At 33.6% G+C, this 21074-nt stretch overlaps 1 protein-coding gene across 2 annotated transcripts in view; it reads right to left on the minus strand.

Moving 5' to 3' along the window:
- Positions 1–21074, minus strand: part of SOS1 (SOS Ras/Rac guanine nucleotide exchange factor 1) — a gene marked incomplete at both ends in the record, with an annotated part of 114768 nt that overhangs the window by 42608 nt on the left and 51086 nt on the right. For both annotated transcript variants that reach the window (XM_084234669.1, XM_084234668.1), the window contains 4 exons: positions 7134–7277; positions 9634–9843; positions 11419–11583; positions 13452–13583. In XM_084234669.1, the coding sequence (XP_084090795.1) occupies positions 7134–7277; positions 9634–9843; positions 11419–11583; positions 13452–13583 (651 nt within the window). The remainder of the gene's footprint in view (positions 1–7133; positions 7278–9633; positions 9844–11418; positions 11584–13451; positions 13584–21074) is intronic.

Consider the following 21074-nt stretch of genomic DNA (forward strand, 5'->3'; position numbering starts at 1 on the left):
CTATAGAGACATGGGTCTGGAAACCCAAAGAGAAGGGCTATCAGTGATGCCTCAAATGTGAGCTGTCTGCACACACCACTTTGACCATTAACTGAACTCCTCCAGGATATTCCCTCACCTCAAGTCAGCATCTGCAGATCAGTTCTCCCTATACAGTGCCATTTGCTGGAAAAGTGGAAGTTCTGTACCTTAGGACACAAACATCAACAGAGAAAGCTACAAAAAGGGGAATGAAATATACAACACATGATACCTTGAGTACTCAAGTGAATATTTCACCACAGAAAAAGAAATCTCCAGAATCTAAACACAAAGACATGAAAGATCTTTTCTTTCTATCAGATACAGAGTTCAAATTTGCCATGATAAAGACATTCAAAGACTAAGACACAGCTAAGGAAACTCAGAAAAACAAAGGAATGTCTGGAGAAATAAAATCAATGAACAGAAGATAGAAACTGAAGCTTTAATTAAGAAAACAGAGATGCAGGAAGTAAAAAGAGAAGTGGATAAAAAATTTTCAGAGAAAGCTGTGAAAGTAGTATAGAACAATGGAAGACAGAACCAATGACCTCAATAATACACAAAGAATACAGGAGGAAGAAGAGAGATATAAAGAAGGAAAAAAAGAAGAAGAAACACTTAGAATTATTCAACCCCATAAGGGAAGGAAATATAATAATAATGGGTATTTCTAAAAGGGAAAGGAAGAGAAGAGACCAGAGAATTTATTCAAAGAAATAAAGAGGAAAACTTCTCAATCCCAGACAAAGAAACTAAACATACAATTCCATTAAGTTGAAAGAATACCTGTGGCTCAACCTTGCCTGGCTGGACATTTACCCATGAGGTGATGGGTAAATTTGGGAAACTAGTTTATTAGGAAACTATTATCCTTTCCTCTCCTCTCTATGCACACCGTTCCATTAAAGTTCTTACGCGCTAAAATAAATAAATAAAAGAACACCTAGTTAACTAAATGTAATAACACTATCCCAAGACACATAGATGTTAAAAATTGCTAAGAACTCAAGACAAAGAATACTGAAGCTGGCTAAGGGGAAAAAAAATCAGATAAAATATAAAGGTATTCCCATCAGGCTTACACTGGCTTCTCTGAGTAAATAACTATGGACAAGGAGAGAATGGCATGATGCATTCAAAATGCTTACTGATAAAAACTGCCAGTTTATAATATTTTATGCAGCACATGAGGGAGAAATGAAGACCTTCCTAGACAAACAACAGTTAAAGTAGTTTGCCAGCACTAGACCTCCCCTACAAGAAATGTTGAAAGGAGTTCTCATATCAAAATTGAAAAGAACAGTCACAAAAAAACTGAATAAGGAAATAGATACAACCAGAAAACTAGGACAAAATGGCAGTAGCAGATACTCATATATCAATAATCACCCTAAATGTAAGTGAACTACACTCACCAATCAAAAGGTACAGAGTGGCTGGATAATAAGAAAACAAAATCCAACTTTTTGTTGTCTCCAGACAAGACACCTGAGCTTCAAAGATAAACACAGGCTTTGAGTAAAGTGTTTGAAAAAAAACCCTGCAAGTAAATAGGACTCAAAGAAAGTGAGGCTAGTCATACTTAGGTAAAACAGATTTCCAGCTAAAATAAAGGTGATCCAAAACAGGGATGTACACTATACAATGACTAAGGGTTACAATGCTTATCAATATACATTCATGAATGAAGGAATATCAAAATATGTAAGGCAATTATTGTCAAACCTGAAAACAGACATCGGTAACAACATTAGTAACTGGGGACTTCCATATCCTACTTTCACCAATGGACAAATCAACCAGAGAGAAAATAAACAAGGATACAATACCCTTAAAGAAAGAATTAGATGATACGGGCTTACTAGATATATATAATCCACTACATCCCCCAAAAAACCAAATACACATTCCTCTCAAGTATACATGGAACATTCTCCAGGATAGATCATATAATGGCTCACAAAACAAGTATCAATAAATTCATGAATTGGGAAATCACATTAAGTATCTTGTCAGATCACAATAGTATCGAACTACTTGATTGTCATTATGTATTTTTCCATGTTTTTCAAGCAAAAATGCATCATGACTTTTCCGACAACCCAATAGTAATCAACCACAAAAAGAGAGCAGGAAAAATCTCTAATATGTAGAGACTAAAAAACACACTATTGAATGACTATTGGATTAATAAGGAAATAAAAAAATTAAAAATACCTTAAGAAAAATGAAAATGAGGATACAACCTACCAGAACTCATGGGACACAACAAAAACCAGTACTAAAAATGAAATGTATGGCAATATTGGGCCACATCAAGAAACAAGAAAGAGCTCTAGTAATCTCATCTTTCATATTGAGGAACTAAAAAGATAAAAAAGAACTGAAAACCAACAGAAGGGAGCAAATAATAGAATGTAGAGCAGAAATGAATGAATTAAGAAATCACAAAGACTGAAAGATTAATGAAACCAAAAGTTGATACTTTGGGAGAAAAAAAACAAAGCAGATAAACCTCAAGCTAGACTCCCAAAGGAAAAGAAAAGGAGTAAATGCAAATAAATAATCAGAAATGAAAGAGAATTTATGACAGACATATCAGAAATTCAGAGGCTCTTAAGAGATTACTATGAACATTTGTGTGCTAGGAAGCTGAATAACCTACAAACAAACAAAAGTCCAGGATGAGACTGTTCACTTGTGAGTTTGACCAAACAATCAAAGAAGAACTAATACATATCCTTCTCAAACTCTTCCAAAAAACTGACAAAGAGGGAATACTTACAAACACAATGAGGCCAACATTACCCTGATCCCAAAACCAAAGAAAATACTGAAAAAGAAAAGTAAAAACCAATTTCCCTGATGAACACATATGCAAAAATCCTCAAAAAAAATCTTAGCAGAACAATCCAACATGCATTAAAAGGATCATACACCACAATGAAGTGGGATTTATTATAGGACAGAAGGACGGTTCAACATTTGAAAATCAATCATCTTAATTCACCATATGAACAAAAGGAAAGCCAAAAATCTTATGAACATATCAATAGATGCTTAGAAAGCATTTGATAAGATTCAACATCCATTTATGATAAAGATTCTCAAAAAAAAGGGGATAAATGTAATATAACCTCAACATAATAAAGACCATATGTGATAAATGAACAGCTACCATCATTCTCAATGGTGAAAAATTGAAAGCTTTTCCCACTAAGACCTGGAATAAGACTAAGATATCTACTCTCACCAGCACTACTCACCATAGTATTGGAAGTCCTACCTACAGCAATTAGGCAAGAGAATGATATAAAAAGAATACAAATTGGGAAAGAAGTAAAACTATCATTATTTGCAGATGACATGATAGTATACATAAAAACCATAAAAATCCCACCAAAAAACTAATTAAAATAATAAATCCATTCAGAAAGTAGGAGGTTACAAAATCAATATAAAATTTAGTTGCATTCCTTTATATAAACAATGAGCTGAAAGAGGAAGAAATCAAGAAAACAATCCCATTTACAATGGCATCAAAAAGAATTAAATACCTAGAAATAAACTTAAGATGGTAGAATACTTAAACAATGAAATTCTGTAAGATACTGTTAAGAGAAACAGAAGACAACATAAAAAAATAGAAAGATATCCCCTGCTTATGGATTAGAAGAATTAACATTGTGAAAATGGCCCTTTTACTCAAAGCAAGATACAGACTCAATGCAATTCCTATCAAAGTTTCAATGGCATTCTTCAAAGAAACAGAACAAATATTACTAAAATTCTTATGGAACTACAAGAGAGTCAACATAGCCAAAGCAATCCTGACAAAAAAGGGCAGAATGATGGTATCACACTACCAGACTTCAAACTATACTACAAAACTTATAATAATCAAAACCAGTATGACACTGAAACAAAGACACACAAGACAATGGAATAAATTTGCAATCATAGAAATAAATCCACACCTAGTGGAGATTTCTAGACCTACTAAACATAGAGCTTCCATATGATCCAGCAATTCCACTCCTAGGTATTTACCCAAAGGACTCAGAAACATCAATTCCAAAGAGCACCTGCACCCCTATATTTATAGCAGCACTGTTTACAATAGCTAAGCTTTGGAAACAGCCCAAATGCCCAAAAATAGATGACTGGATCAAGAAGATGTGGTACATATACACCATGGAATATTACTCAGCATTCAAAAAAGATAAACACATGCAATTTGCAGCAACATGGATGGCACTGGAAGGGATCATGCTCAGTGAAGTAAGCCAGAAAGAAAAAGAAAAATACCGGATGGTCTCACTCATAGCAGGAATCTAGAAAACTTAAATAAGGGACCAGGAAAATGAATAACTATAAGAAAGTGAAAATCAAAATCAACAAAAAACTATGAACAGTGACACTTTATGAGGGGTGGGGGGCGGGGAGGGGAGGGATTGGGGTCAAAATAAGGGGGTTGCAATTGTATGGGGAATATAAAAATAAAATTTATTAAAAAAAAAATAAACCCACACCTATATAGACAGTTAATCTAAGACAAAATAGTCAAGAGTATATAGCAGAGAGCCTCCCCTGGTGGCGCAGCGGTTGAGCGCTGGGCTGCGAAGCTGCCCACAGCCTCTGCAGCGCCAGTTCGATCCCTGGCCACCGGCGAGGGTCCCACATGGCACGGGTCCCACATGGCGCGACAGACCTCTCCTGTCACGCCCACTGTTCCTCTCAGCAGTGTGTTTCGTCGGTCTGCCTGTTCTGTTCCCTGCTTTGGCTCTGGTGAATTCTCTCACCCTCCCGTGCTTCTGACTGTACCCAGTGCTTGTATAAATAAATAAATAAATCTTAAAAAAAAAGTATATAGCAGAGAAAGGAAGCCTTTTAAACAAAAAGTGCTAAGAAAACTGGATAGCCACATGCAAACAAAGTAGACAAGTATCATGTACCATATACAAAAATTAATGTAAAATGGATATAAGACCTGAAGCCATAAAATAAACAGTAGAAAGCATAGACAAAATACTCCACACCATAGGCTTCAGTGATATCTTTGTGGCTTCATCTCCAAACAGAAAAACGAGAGAATATAAACAAATGGGACTACATCACTAAAAAGCTTCTGCACAATGAACGACACTGTAGCTAAAGCAAAGACACCCTACTGAAAGGTAGTAAATATTTGCACACCATACTTCTGACAAGTAGCTGATATCCAAGATCTACAAAGAACCCATACAACTCAATAAAAAGAAAAAAAAAATAACCCAATCAAAAAATGGGCAGAAGAGCTAAATACTCTCCAAAGAAGACATACAGATGGCGAACAGGCACATTAAAAAATGCTCACAATGAGATACCATCTCACACTTATAATAATAGCCTATATAAAAAAGATGAGAAACAAGTGTTGACAAGGATGTGGTGAAAAAGAAACATTTATACTCTATTGGTGGGATTATAGGCTGGTCCAGTCCTTATGGAAAGTTTACAGGTTTCTCAAAATATTAAAAAAAATAGATCTACCATGTGATGGAGCAATTCCATGTCTAAGTATCTACCTGAAGAATGCAAAAACGCTAACAAGAAGGGATATGTGCACTAACAGCACTATTTATAATAGCCAAGTTATGGAAACAACCTAAGTGCCCCAAGACATGAATAGATCGGGAAGATGTGGTATATATACACACAGTGGAATATCACTCAGTTACAACAAAAAATAAACTTCTGCTGCTGCAACATGATGGTTATGGAGGGAATTACACTAAGCAAAATAAGTCATAAGGAGAGAGACAAGTATTGGATGGTATTATTATATGAGGCATACAGAGAAACCAAAAGGGGCAGATAAAGCCAAACAAACAATAAATGCTAGAAATATGGCTGCAGAATTGAGGCTACCAGGGAGGGTAGAGCAAAGTGGGGAGGGAGCACAATAGACTATGGTGGAGCATTTTCAGTGCCTTGGTGTGGGTGTAGTATGGTCCTACACCACTAAATCATATACGATGTTGTGAAAGTAAACAGCAGAGAAGATAAAGCACAAGGAAATAAATATAATATAAAATAGTGTTAAATATTTAATGGATTGTAATTGAGCATAATAATGCTATAATTTTTTATGTGCTTATCTTTTATCTGGCAACTATACTGGACTTACCTAGCAGTTCTACTACTGTATAATTTTTCTTTAATTTGCTATGTAGATACTTATGTCAAATATAGACAATTACACTGAGGACAATTTTGTCTCATATATTAAGTAGCTTACTGTATGAAAATGGTCAGCTAGATACTTCAAGTAGGTTATTTTATTTAAATCATAAAGATCCTGAGACTTACCATTATCCTTCTTTTATAAATATAGATACAGATGTGAATAAATAGCCTAAAGTCATCATAACTAATAAATAGTAGAGTTTAGAATGGACACAAGTTAGTCTGACCTCAGAAATAAGATGTATAGTTTCTTCATTGATAGGGCATTTCATCAATGTTTCTTAGCCTTGTTATGAAACACAAAGTGTCATTTTTAAATACCTTCCCTTGGTGGATCTGCTTTTTTATAGTGAATGAGAGACTACTTTTTCTCTTTCATAAGATGAAAGAGAACCACACACAGAAGACCTGAGAAGGAAGCCAACCCTGGCATAGCTGAAAATCATATATAACTCTTGACTTCTCAAAAACTTAACTAATCGACTACTGTTGACTGGAGGCCTAACTAATAACAAATAGTTCACTAACATATAATTTGCTTCTTATGTACTATATTCTTACAATGAAATAAGCTAGAGAAAATATTTATAAAATCATAAGAGAAAATACACTATTAATGTATTTGAAAATACACAGTACATTAATACTGTGCTAGTAACTCTAAGCTTACACTGTTTACAAGAAAATCATGTATATGTAGACCCTTGCAGTTCAAATCTGTGTTGTTCAGGGAACAACTGAAATATAAATGATGACAATGACTTACGATGAAGGGGCGATACAGCTAAGTAGTCAACCGTTAACTATTTATTGATTTCAGGTGATAATAATTAAGATTCCAATTTTAATGCCAGTGTAGGTTATATAATTAAAGGACTTACCTCTGCTAAATCTTCAAAGCAGCTTCCTACTAATGGATGGGGACTACCCTCATCTGTCATTTCCACAGTATCTTCTATATGGCCCAGTAACTTTACACTAAGTTCATGTATATCAACTATACGACTAAATATATTTTCTACATCCTGTTGGAAGGAAAAACAAATTAATTCAGTTAGATTGTATAGTTATAAAAGACAAATTTTAAGCCACTGTCATTCTGTAATTATGAAATTTAACGTGGCAGATATATTGAAAAATTTAGCAACTTACACATAAGTAAAGACAATTCCATTATTTTTCTTAAAATAATGCACAATTTGCAAATATATTTCTCTAGGTCCATGATTCTCAAATGGTTTGTTCCTATGAGACCCTTTCACAGTTTTACAAATTATTGAAGAATCCAAAAGGTTTTTGGTTTATATCTATTAATATTTACTATACTAGAAATTAAAGCCAAGAAAAAATTTTTAACACTTTATTTTAAAACAATAAATAACACTTTTATGAACTGTATATTTCCAAAAAAACAAATGAGAAGAATGTCATTTGCTTTTGCAAATCTAATATGTAGCTTAGATCTAGTCCCTGGCAACCAATAACCTACATTCTATCTCTTATGTATTTTTCTATTCTGGACATGTTATATAAAGGGAGTATCTTTTTATGTTATCACATCAAAATTCAACAAATGTTTATCTCTTAAAGCTAGTAGTATTGTGGAATCTGCAATCCTATCAATTTTGTACCATTGCATTAAAATCGATTGGTTAATTATGATTCATATCCAGTAAGATACGCCTATTTTATTGAATGTATAAAAACCTAGGAGTGGAATTGTTAGGCAGTATGGCTGGCTTATTTTCAGTGTTACACAAAATTGCCAAACTCTTAAGTATTTATCAGATTACATTCACACAAGCAAAGTAGGAATTTCATATTCCCACCAGCAGTTGTTCCACATTGTTTTCAACACTGGATATTGTCAGTCTTTTTCATTTTAGCCTTTCCAGTGAGTATGCAGTAGAATCCCATTGCATTTTGGTGATCTTCTTTTAGAGTACACTTTTTGCCCACTTAAAAATATCAAGCTTATTTTCTAATTCTTAATTTGTAAAAAGCTCTTTATATACTCCCGATACAAGTCCTTTCCTGAATATATGTATTTCAAATAAGTTCTACCAATTTGTGGCTGAACTTTTAAATTTTTCTGACAATGTCTTTTGAAAAGCAAAACCTTTTAATTTTAATGAAGTCCAATTCATTAATTTATTTTATGGTTCTTGATTTTTATGCTTAAGAACTTTGCCAATCTTTTACTCCTTTACTTTTTAAACTTTACTGAAATATATCTTACATATCATGGAATTCATACATTTAAAGTGAAGTCAATGATTTTTAGTAAATGTACAGATTTGTATAATTATCACCATAGTCTATTTATTTTTAATGTACACTCATTGCTATACTGAGCCTCAATCTCAACCTCTGTAATGAGCACTGCATCTTCCTCAATTACCCAGGATTGTGTAATAATAATAATAATTCCACCTTTGGAATTATCAGAATGCAAGTCTCTTACCCAATCTCACCAATTCTCATTCAGCATTTCCCCAGGACCCAATTAGGGTTTGTTTGATTATTATTGTAAAATCAGTAGGCCATCTTCCAGTTAATATTATTGACTCAACTCCTTTATACTCCCAGACACTACTGTCAATTGTCAATACTTCTATTATCATAATTACCACTTTGAACTGCAGTTTAATTTTAGGTTTACAGCTTTTCCTTAACTAGACTAAACTTCAGGGAAGGAATTGTTTCTTATTCATCTTTTAATTCTCATTCAAATATGGTGTCTAACAAAATAGGCTGCATCAAAGAGCTTACTGAATGACTCAAATTAAACAAACAAACAAAAAAATCTTCTACCTAATGAGAGACTTTATTCTTTGGACTACAGGGAAGATTCTGTGAGTTTATTTTCACTTATACAATTAGTGTAGTTCAGATTGTGTTTTCATTTCTTTTTTTTTAAAAAGATTTATTTTTATTTATTTATGCATACAAGAACTGGGGTCAAGGCCCGAGGTGCAGGGGGCATGAGAGGATTCACCAGAAACAGAGTGGGGAGCAGAACAGGCAGATCTACTGAAATACACTGATGAGGGGAGTGGCAGGTGAGACAGGAGAGGTCTGCTGCACCATGTGGGTTAGCTCCTGGCCCAGGATTGTTGAACTCAGACCGAAGTGGCTGGTAATAGCTTGACAGCACTGTGACAAACCCCTGAGCCATTAGGGAGGACCCTGTCTCTTCCTTTCTGATGTGTCATTTATTGAAACTTGTAGCAACTATATTTGTGATAAGTCACTATGATTTAAATCTACAACTTAAAAAATAATTGGCAAAATATCAACCATGAATAGAAAATAAAATTTGAGTGGCCATGCAAAATTAACAACAGATGCAATCATACACATGCACATAATGATACTTACATTAGTTGAGAACAATTTTGAATTGGAGACAAAGGGCTCTCTAAAAACTTTTATAATTAAATTTAGTTCTCTTATATATTGTCGAATTTCAGCCATAAATGCTTTCACTAAATCATAGTAAGTTTGCTCTCCTGAGGTGGAAGGTTCTTCATCAGTTAAAGATAATATATTTATATCTTCTACATCTTGATGAAACATGTCCATCAATACCTACACATAGTCAGAGATATAAAAAATATAATAATATATAAATCTAAAGTTAAATTTCAAGTTAGCCATTCTAAGTGGTTTTAGAATTCAGTTCTTAAGTGATAAAAAAGAAGACACATAATTAATTCATTTTGGATATAATGCTAACACCACTTCACAGTTTTTCTAAAACAGAAATTTTCATCTGTTATCTCAAACTGTCTCTTCAAAAGCCTCTATCAATGTTAGTATCTGTCTGTCTCTCTTGTTAACCTGTTACTTTTAATGTGTTCCCAAATCCTGTTTCATGTTTCTTTCTGACTTAATTTCCTGTGTTTTACAACCTTACCATCACCACCTTATTCATGGACTCACCACTTCATATTTGAATAATTCTTACAGTCTTCTATTCCTACATTTGATAGAGAATGGTCAAAACAACTTCTGTTTATCCAATAAGTCTACTTTTATTACTCTTGCTGAACTTCATCTCTCCCCTTTGTGAATTTCTACAGCATTAGCCCTATAACACAGTAATATTTCATCTTATCACTTCCTGCTTGTTTCACAAATGTAAGTAACCCTTCATTAACTTGGAAGTCTTATTTTATATACTTCTCTTGCATCGGCTCATGATAGCATATAGCACGTATTCAAAATTGTTTATCTGATTCACTTAACGATACAAAATATTTTTATTGACTTAAAAATAATTATTTTGAAGATCAAATACTTCTTCATTTAAATACACCAAAACATTAAACATCCTTCTTCAGATTAGGTAACTTTTTTATTCGTTATGTTCATATTCTGAAAGAATAAACACTGAAATATAATTGAGTAAACAAAAAAAAAAAACCCGAGTAAGAGTGTAGTGGAAAAAAAAAAATGGAGTGAAATGCTTCATCAGAAAATATTTTCTTCCTTGCAAAATCATTTTATAAAATGAATATATTGAGGTAGTATACTGCAAAAACTTAGAATTTTAGATTACAGATCTAGAGTTCAAGCCTAGACTTTGAAACTTATTAGTAATTTTCAACCAATTTCTTTCTCTCTTTGAACTCCAGTTTTCCTTTTATAAAATGTAGATAAAAGCATCTACTGCAAAGGAGTATGTTAAGGAACAAAAATGAGACTGAGTTCCATATGTGCTTAACTTTCAATAAATGTTAGCTCTTAATATTATTGTGGTAAAATCATATAAGTAGTAACTAAGGAAACTTAAATGTTGAAATAAAATTACCAAGAGTTTAGTATTTTTATATTTTCAAAAATTGCTTTCAGGCAAATAACTTTCTAGGTCTTCAAATCCAAACAAAATTTTAGGAAATCACTTATAAGAAAACAGTAGCTACTAACTCTACTTGCAACAACACACAAAAGGACAACTACACAACATGTTTAAACACATTTTAGTACTAGTTATCTAATACTCTATTTTTGGAAAGTGATCTTAAATATTTGCTACCTGATCACTGGAAATATCTCCTAACACATAATATACAACTTTATTCAGTCTAAATAGTATGTTAATATCCAATAAATAAATCATGAATAAAACTTAAGAACAAAACATAGAAGGCTGTGTCCTACCTTATCAGCACACATTGCTACTTTAATATCTTGCTTTGTAATTTCATAATGCCGTATATTTCGTACATAATTCCCCACCAGTTTTAAAATGTCTGCAGAAATGTATTCTAATACTGCTACTATGTAAACAGAAACCTGGTGGTCAATTTTATAACCTAGGACCTCCTGCAAAATTTAAAAAAAGAAAGGCATGTTTAAAATTGTATACTATAAATTTAACACACTTATTAAAAATAAAAAGCATGTATACAATTCATTTTTATCTTCACTGAGGTTTGTGATTATCAAAAGCAATCAATTCAAGTGGTTTATCAATGCATAATATATGTATTGTTATTAGAAAATATAAGCTGAGAAAAATAAGGTAAAATTACCTATGATCATATGAAATATTCAAGAAGTACAGATTACTAAATATATAATTTCTCATTTAAGAAAGGAAGCCACTGTTTGAGAATGGAAAAGTATTCATTGCTAATCAACACAAAATACCTGGGAGTAACTATTATAAAACAGTATTTTTTTTATTCCTTGATAAAGAATAAGAATTAATATATTATTGGTATCTTAGAATATCTACTAGTTTTATACCACTATTGCTTTCAAAGCACCATGGGCTTCCGAAAACCCTAGTGGCATATTCCTGGTACCTGGAGTGTTTCTACGGGGGAAAAAAATTAAGGTATGTACTATTAATCAATAGTTATAAAGAACACATTAAACAGAGTATGGATTTTTGTGGAGCTGACCAGTTCCTATAGGAAAACAAGTTCTATTTTCTAAACAATGCAACTAAGGAAAAAAAACAATTTTGAAATAAAAAAAATGTATTGATAAATTGGAGACAGGTTGCATTTGCCTTTAAGGATATGTAAAAAAGATATTAAGTGCATACAGTGATAAGGATATATTAATAAATAGAAATGATGTCCACAATTATAAAACACAAAATTGAGGCTCAGTAATTCAGCATACACATACCTCAATTTGTTAATTCTCTTAGAATATAATATATGGCTAGTTAAAAAAAAAATCACAAAAAAATTATAAAGAAGTATACAACTACTAATAGTTTAGTAATATCCTATAATTTGTCCTTATTTTCTCAGACCAGTTAGTAAAATGGGCAGAAATTGCTATTCAAACAACCTAAGTACAAATCATGAGCCTCTGACAGTCTTAAACATCATTAAGTGTTTTGTTTTAAATCATGGATCAGATCAAAAAGACCTGGATTTCCCAACACTATCACTCAAAGTCCTGTGACTTGGACTAAAAGATATTAATCATTGTTTGCCTCAATTACCTTATCTACAAACTGGCAGAATAATAACTTTGACAAATAATCTTAGAGATAATCTTAGAGATAATATGCGCAGGCATTAGCATTTTGCTTGCATTGTCATATATACAAAATTAATGATGTCAAAAGTATTAAGGTTTTATTATAATACCTATTTTTTACATGAGAATCAACAGTTGGCCCACTATATTATGAAATGGAAAAAGCATTTTTAGAGTTTCTAGCAATTATTACTTCTATTAGTTATGGAGATTATCAACTGACTGATTTAAATGACAAGTAAGAACTGGATAGTGTAAGGGAATTTTTGTTCTAAGATTACACCTAGTCCTGTGACAATCTCAGAGAGGCCCCCATACATCTGATGATGTGAAGAATTATCATCAGGGTGCTTTATAGAGGGACACTTAGATCTAATGGGAAAAGAACTTAAATTCTCTTGGAGGTTCTAGTGAATACCTGATATAAACAAAATACATAATTACAACTTTAGTTCTTTTGGTTTACTTGATTAGTACTACCCATATGAAATTACATTAAATCAGATAGCCAGATTTATACTTACTACTTTCCTATTACTATAATATCCCTCCCTTAATTCCTAGAAAAATTTAAATGAGAGAATTTCACCCTGCAGTTGGTTCTGTCATTCATAAAATAATTCTTAATGTTTGAAAACCATGGGTTTATTTTATTTTTAAAAGGCAAGAAGGCAGTATTACAGCTTTACCTTTAATAAAGGATGAATTTTTTCTACTGGGAGAGATAAAGGGTTTCTTCGCTTCCTCTTTTCAATAGCCGATTGGGCATCAGCTATTGCCCACTTATCAATTGGATGAGGAAAACTTTTTTGAACACGTTCCTTGGAAAATAGGAAAATAACAACTAAGCAACAAATATATTAGTGTTCTTCACTTACAATTTACTTTTAAAAATCAAAGAATACAAAAGCAGACTTTCCACAAGTGGTATAATTGATACTACAAACAAACTTAAGCTAAGAGAAAACTATACCTGTTAGTATATTAGTTTCTTAATTAGGCAATTAAGAGATTACACATTCCTTGTATTATGGGGGAAAATCACATTCTGAATTTCAACTTCACTGTGATAATAACAAGAATGAGTACAAGTCACTTTAAATGCCATTTATATAAAATTTCAAAGAATAAGGCCTAAGTTTAAGAAGCAGAAATCTAAATCCAATTCTTATTCATTTGTCCTTACTTTCAATACCAATTACAAGCTCAAGTAGCATTTTGCACTGAAAACCTCTGAAGATTTTATTTTTTATACATCATGCAAAGGTACCTGACTTCAAAACTATTTACAAATCGTGGAAATCAATAGTTTACATTGGTAACATCAATTTTTAATAGACTGTAGCTTATCATTAACTTGAATTCTCTACAAACACTGGTTTTTAATATAGTATTTCACTTTAATTCCAATAATTATTCGATTAGAATTTATTTCCATTGAAAGGGAAAGAACACATCTTAACCAAAAGAGCTACATTTCCTACTTAAATAAACAAATGCAATTCACTTTAAGGAAAATTAACTTTTAATCCTCTTGTTTTTCTTTAAATCCATTTGGAGGCTACCATAATTAAAACCAGTAGATGTCGCTCTTACATAATTTTGACAAGTATTTTGAATTTGTGTTTAACTGAAATGTAAAAACTACATTTAAAATTAAGCATCACTCCTGATTATACATTTAAGTTATAAGTTTTGTCAGATGCTATTAAAATGGAAAATAAAAAATAGATTGCTCTGTGATACTCTGGGAGAAAAGTAATATACTAATTCAAGACATGTTAAAAGCAAACTTAGAAACTGAGAATTGTTTAATCCATTGAAGCTAATACATTAAAAAAGACTTTTATCTATGTTCAAGGCTAACCCAGCTGCTAATATAAGACACTATCATTTAATTCCAGTTACTGGATATTGGAAGTGTTGTGACAGAAACAACTGTAGTTAAAAATGGAGTTTACAAACTTTTTCAAATGCCTATTATAAAAGCTATTTTTGAGTATACTATACTTTCATATAATAACATAGGCAATACAAAGGTGCAAAATATGGGGGGAATTTAGCCAATGAAAAAAGAAAGAAGGGAAGAAAAGGAAAGGTTTTGTTTCATCTGAAACAAAAATTCTTTCCTTTTCTTTTTAATCCAAAGTGGCAATAAAAGATATGATTAATTTTAACAATTAAAATTTTTATACCAATGGATTTATTATTATTAACTTTAAAAGATTTATTTATTTATACAAGCACTGGGTACAGGCAGAAGCGCAGGAGGGTGAGAGAATTCACCAGAGCCAGAGAATCACCAGGGAGCAGAACAGACAGACTGATGAAATACACTGCTGAGGGAAGCAGGTCCGTGCACCATGTGGGACCCGGCCGGGGATGGAACGGGAGCTGCAGAGGCGCAGCTTCGCAGCCCAGCGCTCAACCGCTGCGCCACCAGGGGAGGCCCCCAATGGGTTTATTATTAACCCATGATCAAATGAATATGTATAACTATGGTACAAACAGTAATGGAATAGCCCTGTGGCTTGTCCACTTTTTTTTTAACCTCAACTCAACAGCAATAAATAGTAAATTCTTAATACCTTTTTGTATTACACCCTTATATAGCACATGCATACCAAACTGAAACAAAATTTCATAAAACAAAGTCTGCCCTTAATATATACCACACATTGATATTTTCTATTCATTTGGGCAACACACTGAAGTGCTTCTATGATTTACTAATGGGTGATGACCTGAAGTCTAAAAAAACAGAAGCTGAACTCAGTCTGACAATTCTAAATATATTTAACATATGTCACTGAAAAAAAAAAAATCACTAGCAAAATTAGAGGTAAACAGGAGGCATGGGTTGAGGTGGAACAAAAAGAAAATGGAACACCAATCCCTTCCCATCTCAGTTTTTATCCACACAATTTGAAAATTGTCTATTGTTTTGACAAAAAAGGGTAAAGAAAATCTGGAATGAGAAACAGAAAGGAAAAATAACAACGATAAACACATTTTAAACTTACTTATTACCAGTGTATTACTGGAATCAAATTACCAACTCTGTATTTAGGAGGTAACAAGAAAGCATTAAGGCATGGGAGAAGTTTGGAAGAATCACAAAAGGTGATTTGAAGGTGGAAAGGTCAAGTTGAAAGAAATAACTATCTCTTAATAGCAATGTTAATTATAATTTTATAGGAAAATTAGATCTTTTTTACAATTATTTCATAAATATTTTAAAAGTAAAGCAGTCCAAAGAGAAATAACAATGAAAGAGTCACATATTTGAAGTCCATTACTCTACTACTTTCAATAAAGATCAGTAATTTCATTTGTTTGAAATGAGAGAGTTTCTATAGTGATTAATATATAGAGACTTAGGGAAAAAAATTACTGAAATATAAAGCTAGGTTTAAGATTTGCCTATGGATGTAGAGAAAAAGGAACCCTATTAAACTGCTAGTGGGAATTCAAACTGTTCCAATTACATGGAAAGCTGTGTGGAAAACGGACCCTCAAATTACTAGCAATGGAGCTACCATATGACCCAGCAATGCCACTCCTAGGAATCTACCCAAAGGACACAAAACATTCATTTGAAAGGAAACCTGCACTCCCACGTTTACTGCAGCACTATTTACAATAGCTAAGATATGGAAACAACTTAAATGCCCCAAAACAGAAGAATGGATCAAGAAGCTGTGGTATATATACACAATGGAATACTACTCGCAATCAAAAATGATGAACTTGTGTCATTCACAGCAACATGGATGGAGCTGGGGGATTATGTTCAGTGAAATAAGTCAGAAGGATATGTAGTTATTTTTATATACTATCCTTTAGAACTTAAATTATTCTGAAAAGACAGAGCCAAATAATATACTTCACGCCTCTGCATTCCCAGGACATTTATACACACACACACACACACACACTTACACCTCCTTATTCATTTGGAAAACTGCCTAACAAATAACAGACAATCATATTGGTGGCATAGACTAGTAAGTATTAGCTACATCAATAAAACAAAACCTTATTATTATTATTTTTTTTAAAGATTTATTTTTATTTATTTATTTATACAAGCACTGGGTACAGTCAGAAGCGCGGGAGGGTGAGAGAATTCACCAGAGCCAGAGCGGGGAGCAGAGCAGGCAGAAGGACCGAAGTACACTGCTGAGGGGAGCAGCGGGCGGCAGGAGAGGTCTGCGCGCCATGTGGGACCCTCCTCCGGTGGCCGGGGAGCAGCCGGGGATCGAACCGGCACTGCAGAGGCCGCGGGAAGCTTCGCAACCCAGCGCTCAACCGCTGCGCCACCGGGGAGGCCCCAAAACCTTATTATTTGGACTATGATAGTGTGATGAACTGTAATGTAATTTATTAAACTTAAAAATTAGCATACACATGATTAGGGTCATGTATGTAATTTATCAGTTTTTAAGTACTTTTGAAGCACATATTTTCCAAAAACTACAGGACAATTTAAAATTACTCTTAGTTTCTCATTAAAATGACTCCCCTAGATGCGAAATATTAAGCAAAATTGACATCAAACCTTGAATTATGCTTCTGCTTTAAAGTAATCAAAATGTATTTTTAGAAAGATTAAAAAGTTATAATTCAAATGATCTACTTTTTAAGTACATTATATGTGGCCCTCAAAACAATTTTTTAAAATTTTGATGAATTATCTCTTACCTCAAATACCTTGAAGACCTTATTAAATTCATGACCCTTATTATTTAAAAGAAAGCTTCATATGTGTGAAATCAATGAAGTGTAATAATGAAATGTATCAAAGAAATAAAGAATTCTAGTGAATGAAAAAAATAAGAGTTATCTCCTAATGAATGGTTCTATCTCAGCATTATAATCATCTCCATATTCTCATCTAAATATCTTTCCAGGAACTATATAGGAACAAGGGTATTGACTACTGATTTGAAAAGACTCAGGTTTCATTGTGTTCCATCTGTTCTACCATTCTAATATTTATAAATATTAGTAGAATATTTATACTACTTTATAAATAAGTAGAATAATAATGACACAGGGTAGTTGTAAAGTCATAAATAACTTTGAAATTACAAAGTCTATAATACAACCAATTGCTATTTCCATTATTGTCACATATTCTATTTCTAAAAGTCGATTCCCAAACCCAAAGTCAACTCACTGAAACATCACATGGCTATATTCCATTTAAGGACCAAGATTAGATGCTTAAAAATATCAAGAGAGGGCAGAGAGTAAGTATCTCTGATATTGCAGACGTTCTCTTCCCAAGTGAGTATTAAAAAGCTGAGAAAAACATCTTATATTATTTAGAGTCTTGAGTTCCTCCATACTCATTAGGCCTGTGCAAGTGGATTACTGAGAGGCTAATGATTTTTGAGAATTCATGGAAATCCCCTTCAAAATAGGAGAATTGGGCCTCCCCGGTGGCTCAGCGGTTGAGGACTGGGTTGCAAAGCTGCCCACAGCCTCTGCAGCACCGGTTCAATCCCCGGCTGCTCCCCCGCCACCAGAGGAGGGTCCCACATGGCGCGCAGACCTCTCCTGCCGCCCACTGCTCCCCTCAGCAGTGTGCTTCAGTCCTTCTGCCTGCTCTGCTCCCCGCTCTGGCTCTGGTGAATTCTCTCACCCTCCCGCGCTTCTGACTATACCCAGTGCTTGCATAAATAAATAAATAAATAAATAGATAGATAGATAAATAAATAAATAAATCTTTAAAAAAATAGGAGAATTATTCACTAGTTCCTCTACTAATTGAAAGGAGATTAGATAAACATAGGTATATAATACATAGGTATATAATACAACTATCTGGAAATTACTGAATTTGAATTTGTAATGGTATCAATCTAGTCAATGTTTAGAATATACTAACATCAGGATGTAAGCAAGAAGAGAAATGTAAGCCCATTCTAATAATATAGATAGGGCAGAAACAGGGTTAGGTTCTGTATTTTATAAACACTATAGGAGAACCTAAATAGGATCCAAAAGAATAACTGGAATTGTTAATGAAGAGAATCAAGCAAACAGTTCTATTTAAGATATAGTCTGTGCAGCCCAAAAGAGCTTAATGGAGATTATGAATAAAATATATCTGAATTTGTACTTCAGTGGCAAAATGGGATAAAAATGTATGAAATCTGCGCCAACCCAGTTCGATCCCTGGCTGCTCCCCGGCCACCGGAGGAGGGTCCCACATGGCGTGCAGACCTCTCCTGCCGCCCGCTGCTCCCCTCAGCAGTGTACTTCGGTCCTTCTGCCTGCTCTGCTCCCCGCTCTGGCTCTGGTGAATTCTTTCACCCTCCCACGCTTCTGACTGTACCCAGTACTTGTATAAATAAATAAATAAATCTTTTTAAAAAATGTATGAAATCTACTTTGACTTTTTAAAAAATCACAGCGAATTATTGTTCCATAGTACACAATTTTTTCTACATCTGTGACCTCTGTAATTCAATGTTCCTTAATATCTCTTTGCCTCAACTGAAATGTGGCTCTCCCATAAAGAAGCTGGAGCAGGATTGTCCTTGTCCCACACCCACAAGAGGGTAGATTTAGCATCTTTTCCACTAATCAGCAGGACTTTAAGTCCTGCCACCATCCTTTATGACTGTATTGTCTATATTAAGAACACATAAAATACCCTGATCTCTTAATTCCCAGAAAACCTCATCTCAGGGACCTTTACCTATAGTCTAGCCACCACATTCTACTTTGTATCTATGATTCTGCATAAATCTTAAATTCCAACAATTCTGTCTAATCCCAATCTACTCTTTTATTTCACTTGGGTATTCTCGTGTTATCAGTTCTCTGACCTTACCGGGAAATCCAATACCATGTTCCCTCCATTTTCTAAAAATTTACCCGCCTGCTCTTCCCTGTCAGTATAATTTAGTGGAATGCTTGCCCAAAAAGCTTATTAGACTTCCTGGGTTACAGTCTTGCCTTCACTACTTGTTAGCTGTGACCTTGAACAACGTAGTTAACCTACTGGTGCTTCAGATTTCACATTTATTCATTCAGCATATATTTCCTGAGTGACTTCTCAGTGCCAGACATTGTTCTAGCTGTTGGGGATTCATTAGTGAACAAGAAAAATAAAACCACTAGAGCTTATATTATAGTAAGGGGGAAAGGGGAACCATCGTCACAGGGTTATTACGAGCTATACATGAAATACAGAACACCAAAGTATTTAGACCAGACCACCACCACCACCACCATCATCATAGCAAGCTCTCAAATGGCAGCTATTATCATATTTTATTTTTTTCTTATCCAAGTAGATTATCTGGTATCTCTTCAGCAGTTTCTCATTGGACGGCTATACATCAATTCCTTAGCTCTCCAAGTAAAGGGGCAGGACCTGGAGTACATAGATACTGCTCCTCCCCCCTTGTCACTGTGTGCTATAAAATCATTATTACATTTTATGTGTGTCATGCCTTGAAAAGGTTTGTAAAGTACCATTATTTCCAATTTCCACAATTCCTGTCCTACTAGTCTGCCACTGCACAGCCATGGTGAAATATCATTCAAGTCAACTATCTTTTTCGTGCTCACACTTGAGTACTACAAAAGAAATGTCACAGAAACCAAAGGTCTGTATTGCTATTCATACAAGTTATTGAAGTGAAATGATCCTTCATCTCTGCTGAAAACTCCTGTTATATTTTCCAGATCTATTGCCCACTTTCTATATTTGGTACTGCAAACTTTCTACTCCTCTCAAACTTTGGATTCCTTCAGAATGCAAATTTAGATGCTACTTCTTCCGAAAAGCTAACCCTAAACCCCAAGCCTATGTTACTTTACTCCTCATACGGTTTCCCATGTACTTTACTGATAGTAAATCACATTATGTATTGCTCATATACCTATCTCCTCACTAAACTATAAGCCCTAAAAAGACAGAGGCCATATCATCTTTATAACAGATTATAGAACTTTTTTCTTAGATTTTAGATGTTTCTCTCCCTCCGATTAGTGAGAAGGATTCACTTACTATCTAAAATACATTAACAATTGAAAATCAAAAAGAGTACCTGGAATATTTTTGAAACAGTATCTGGCTTTGAAAAACAAACACCTGGACACATTTTACCCTTAAAGGTCTGAGCATATATATTTATAATTCTAGCATCAAAGAGTAGTGTGTAGAGTTAGAGGCCAATAAAAGTTAATTTTAGATAAAACAAATTATATAGACTAGTTTCACAGATAAAATATACACAAACTTCAGACACCAATACAAAGTGAAAATAAATTGAGTCTTCATTTTTTAA

This window comes from Talpa europaea (genome assembly GCF_964194135.1).
Source record: "Talpa europaea genome assembly, chromosome: 6".
In the NCBI taxonomy this organism is placed as follows: domain Eukaryota; kingdom Metazoa; phylum Chordata; class Mammalia; order Eulipotyphla; family Talpidae; genus Talpa; species Talpa europaea.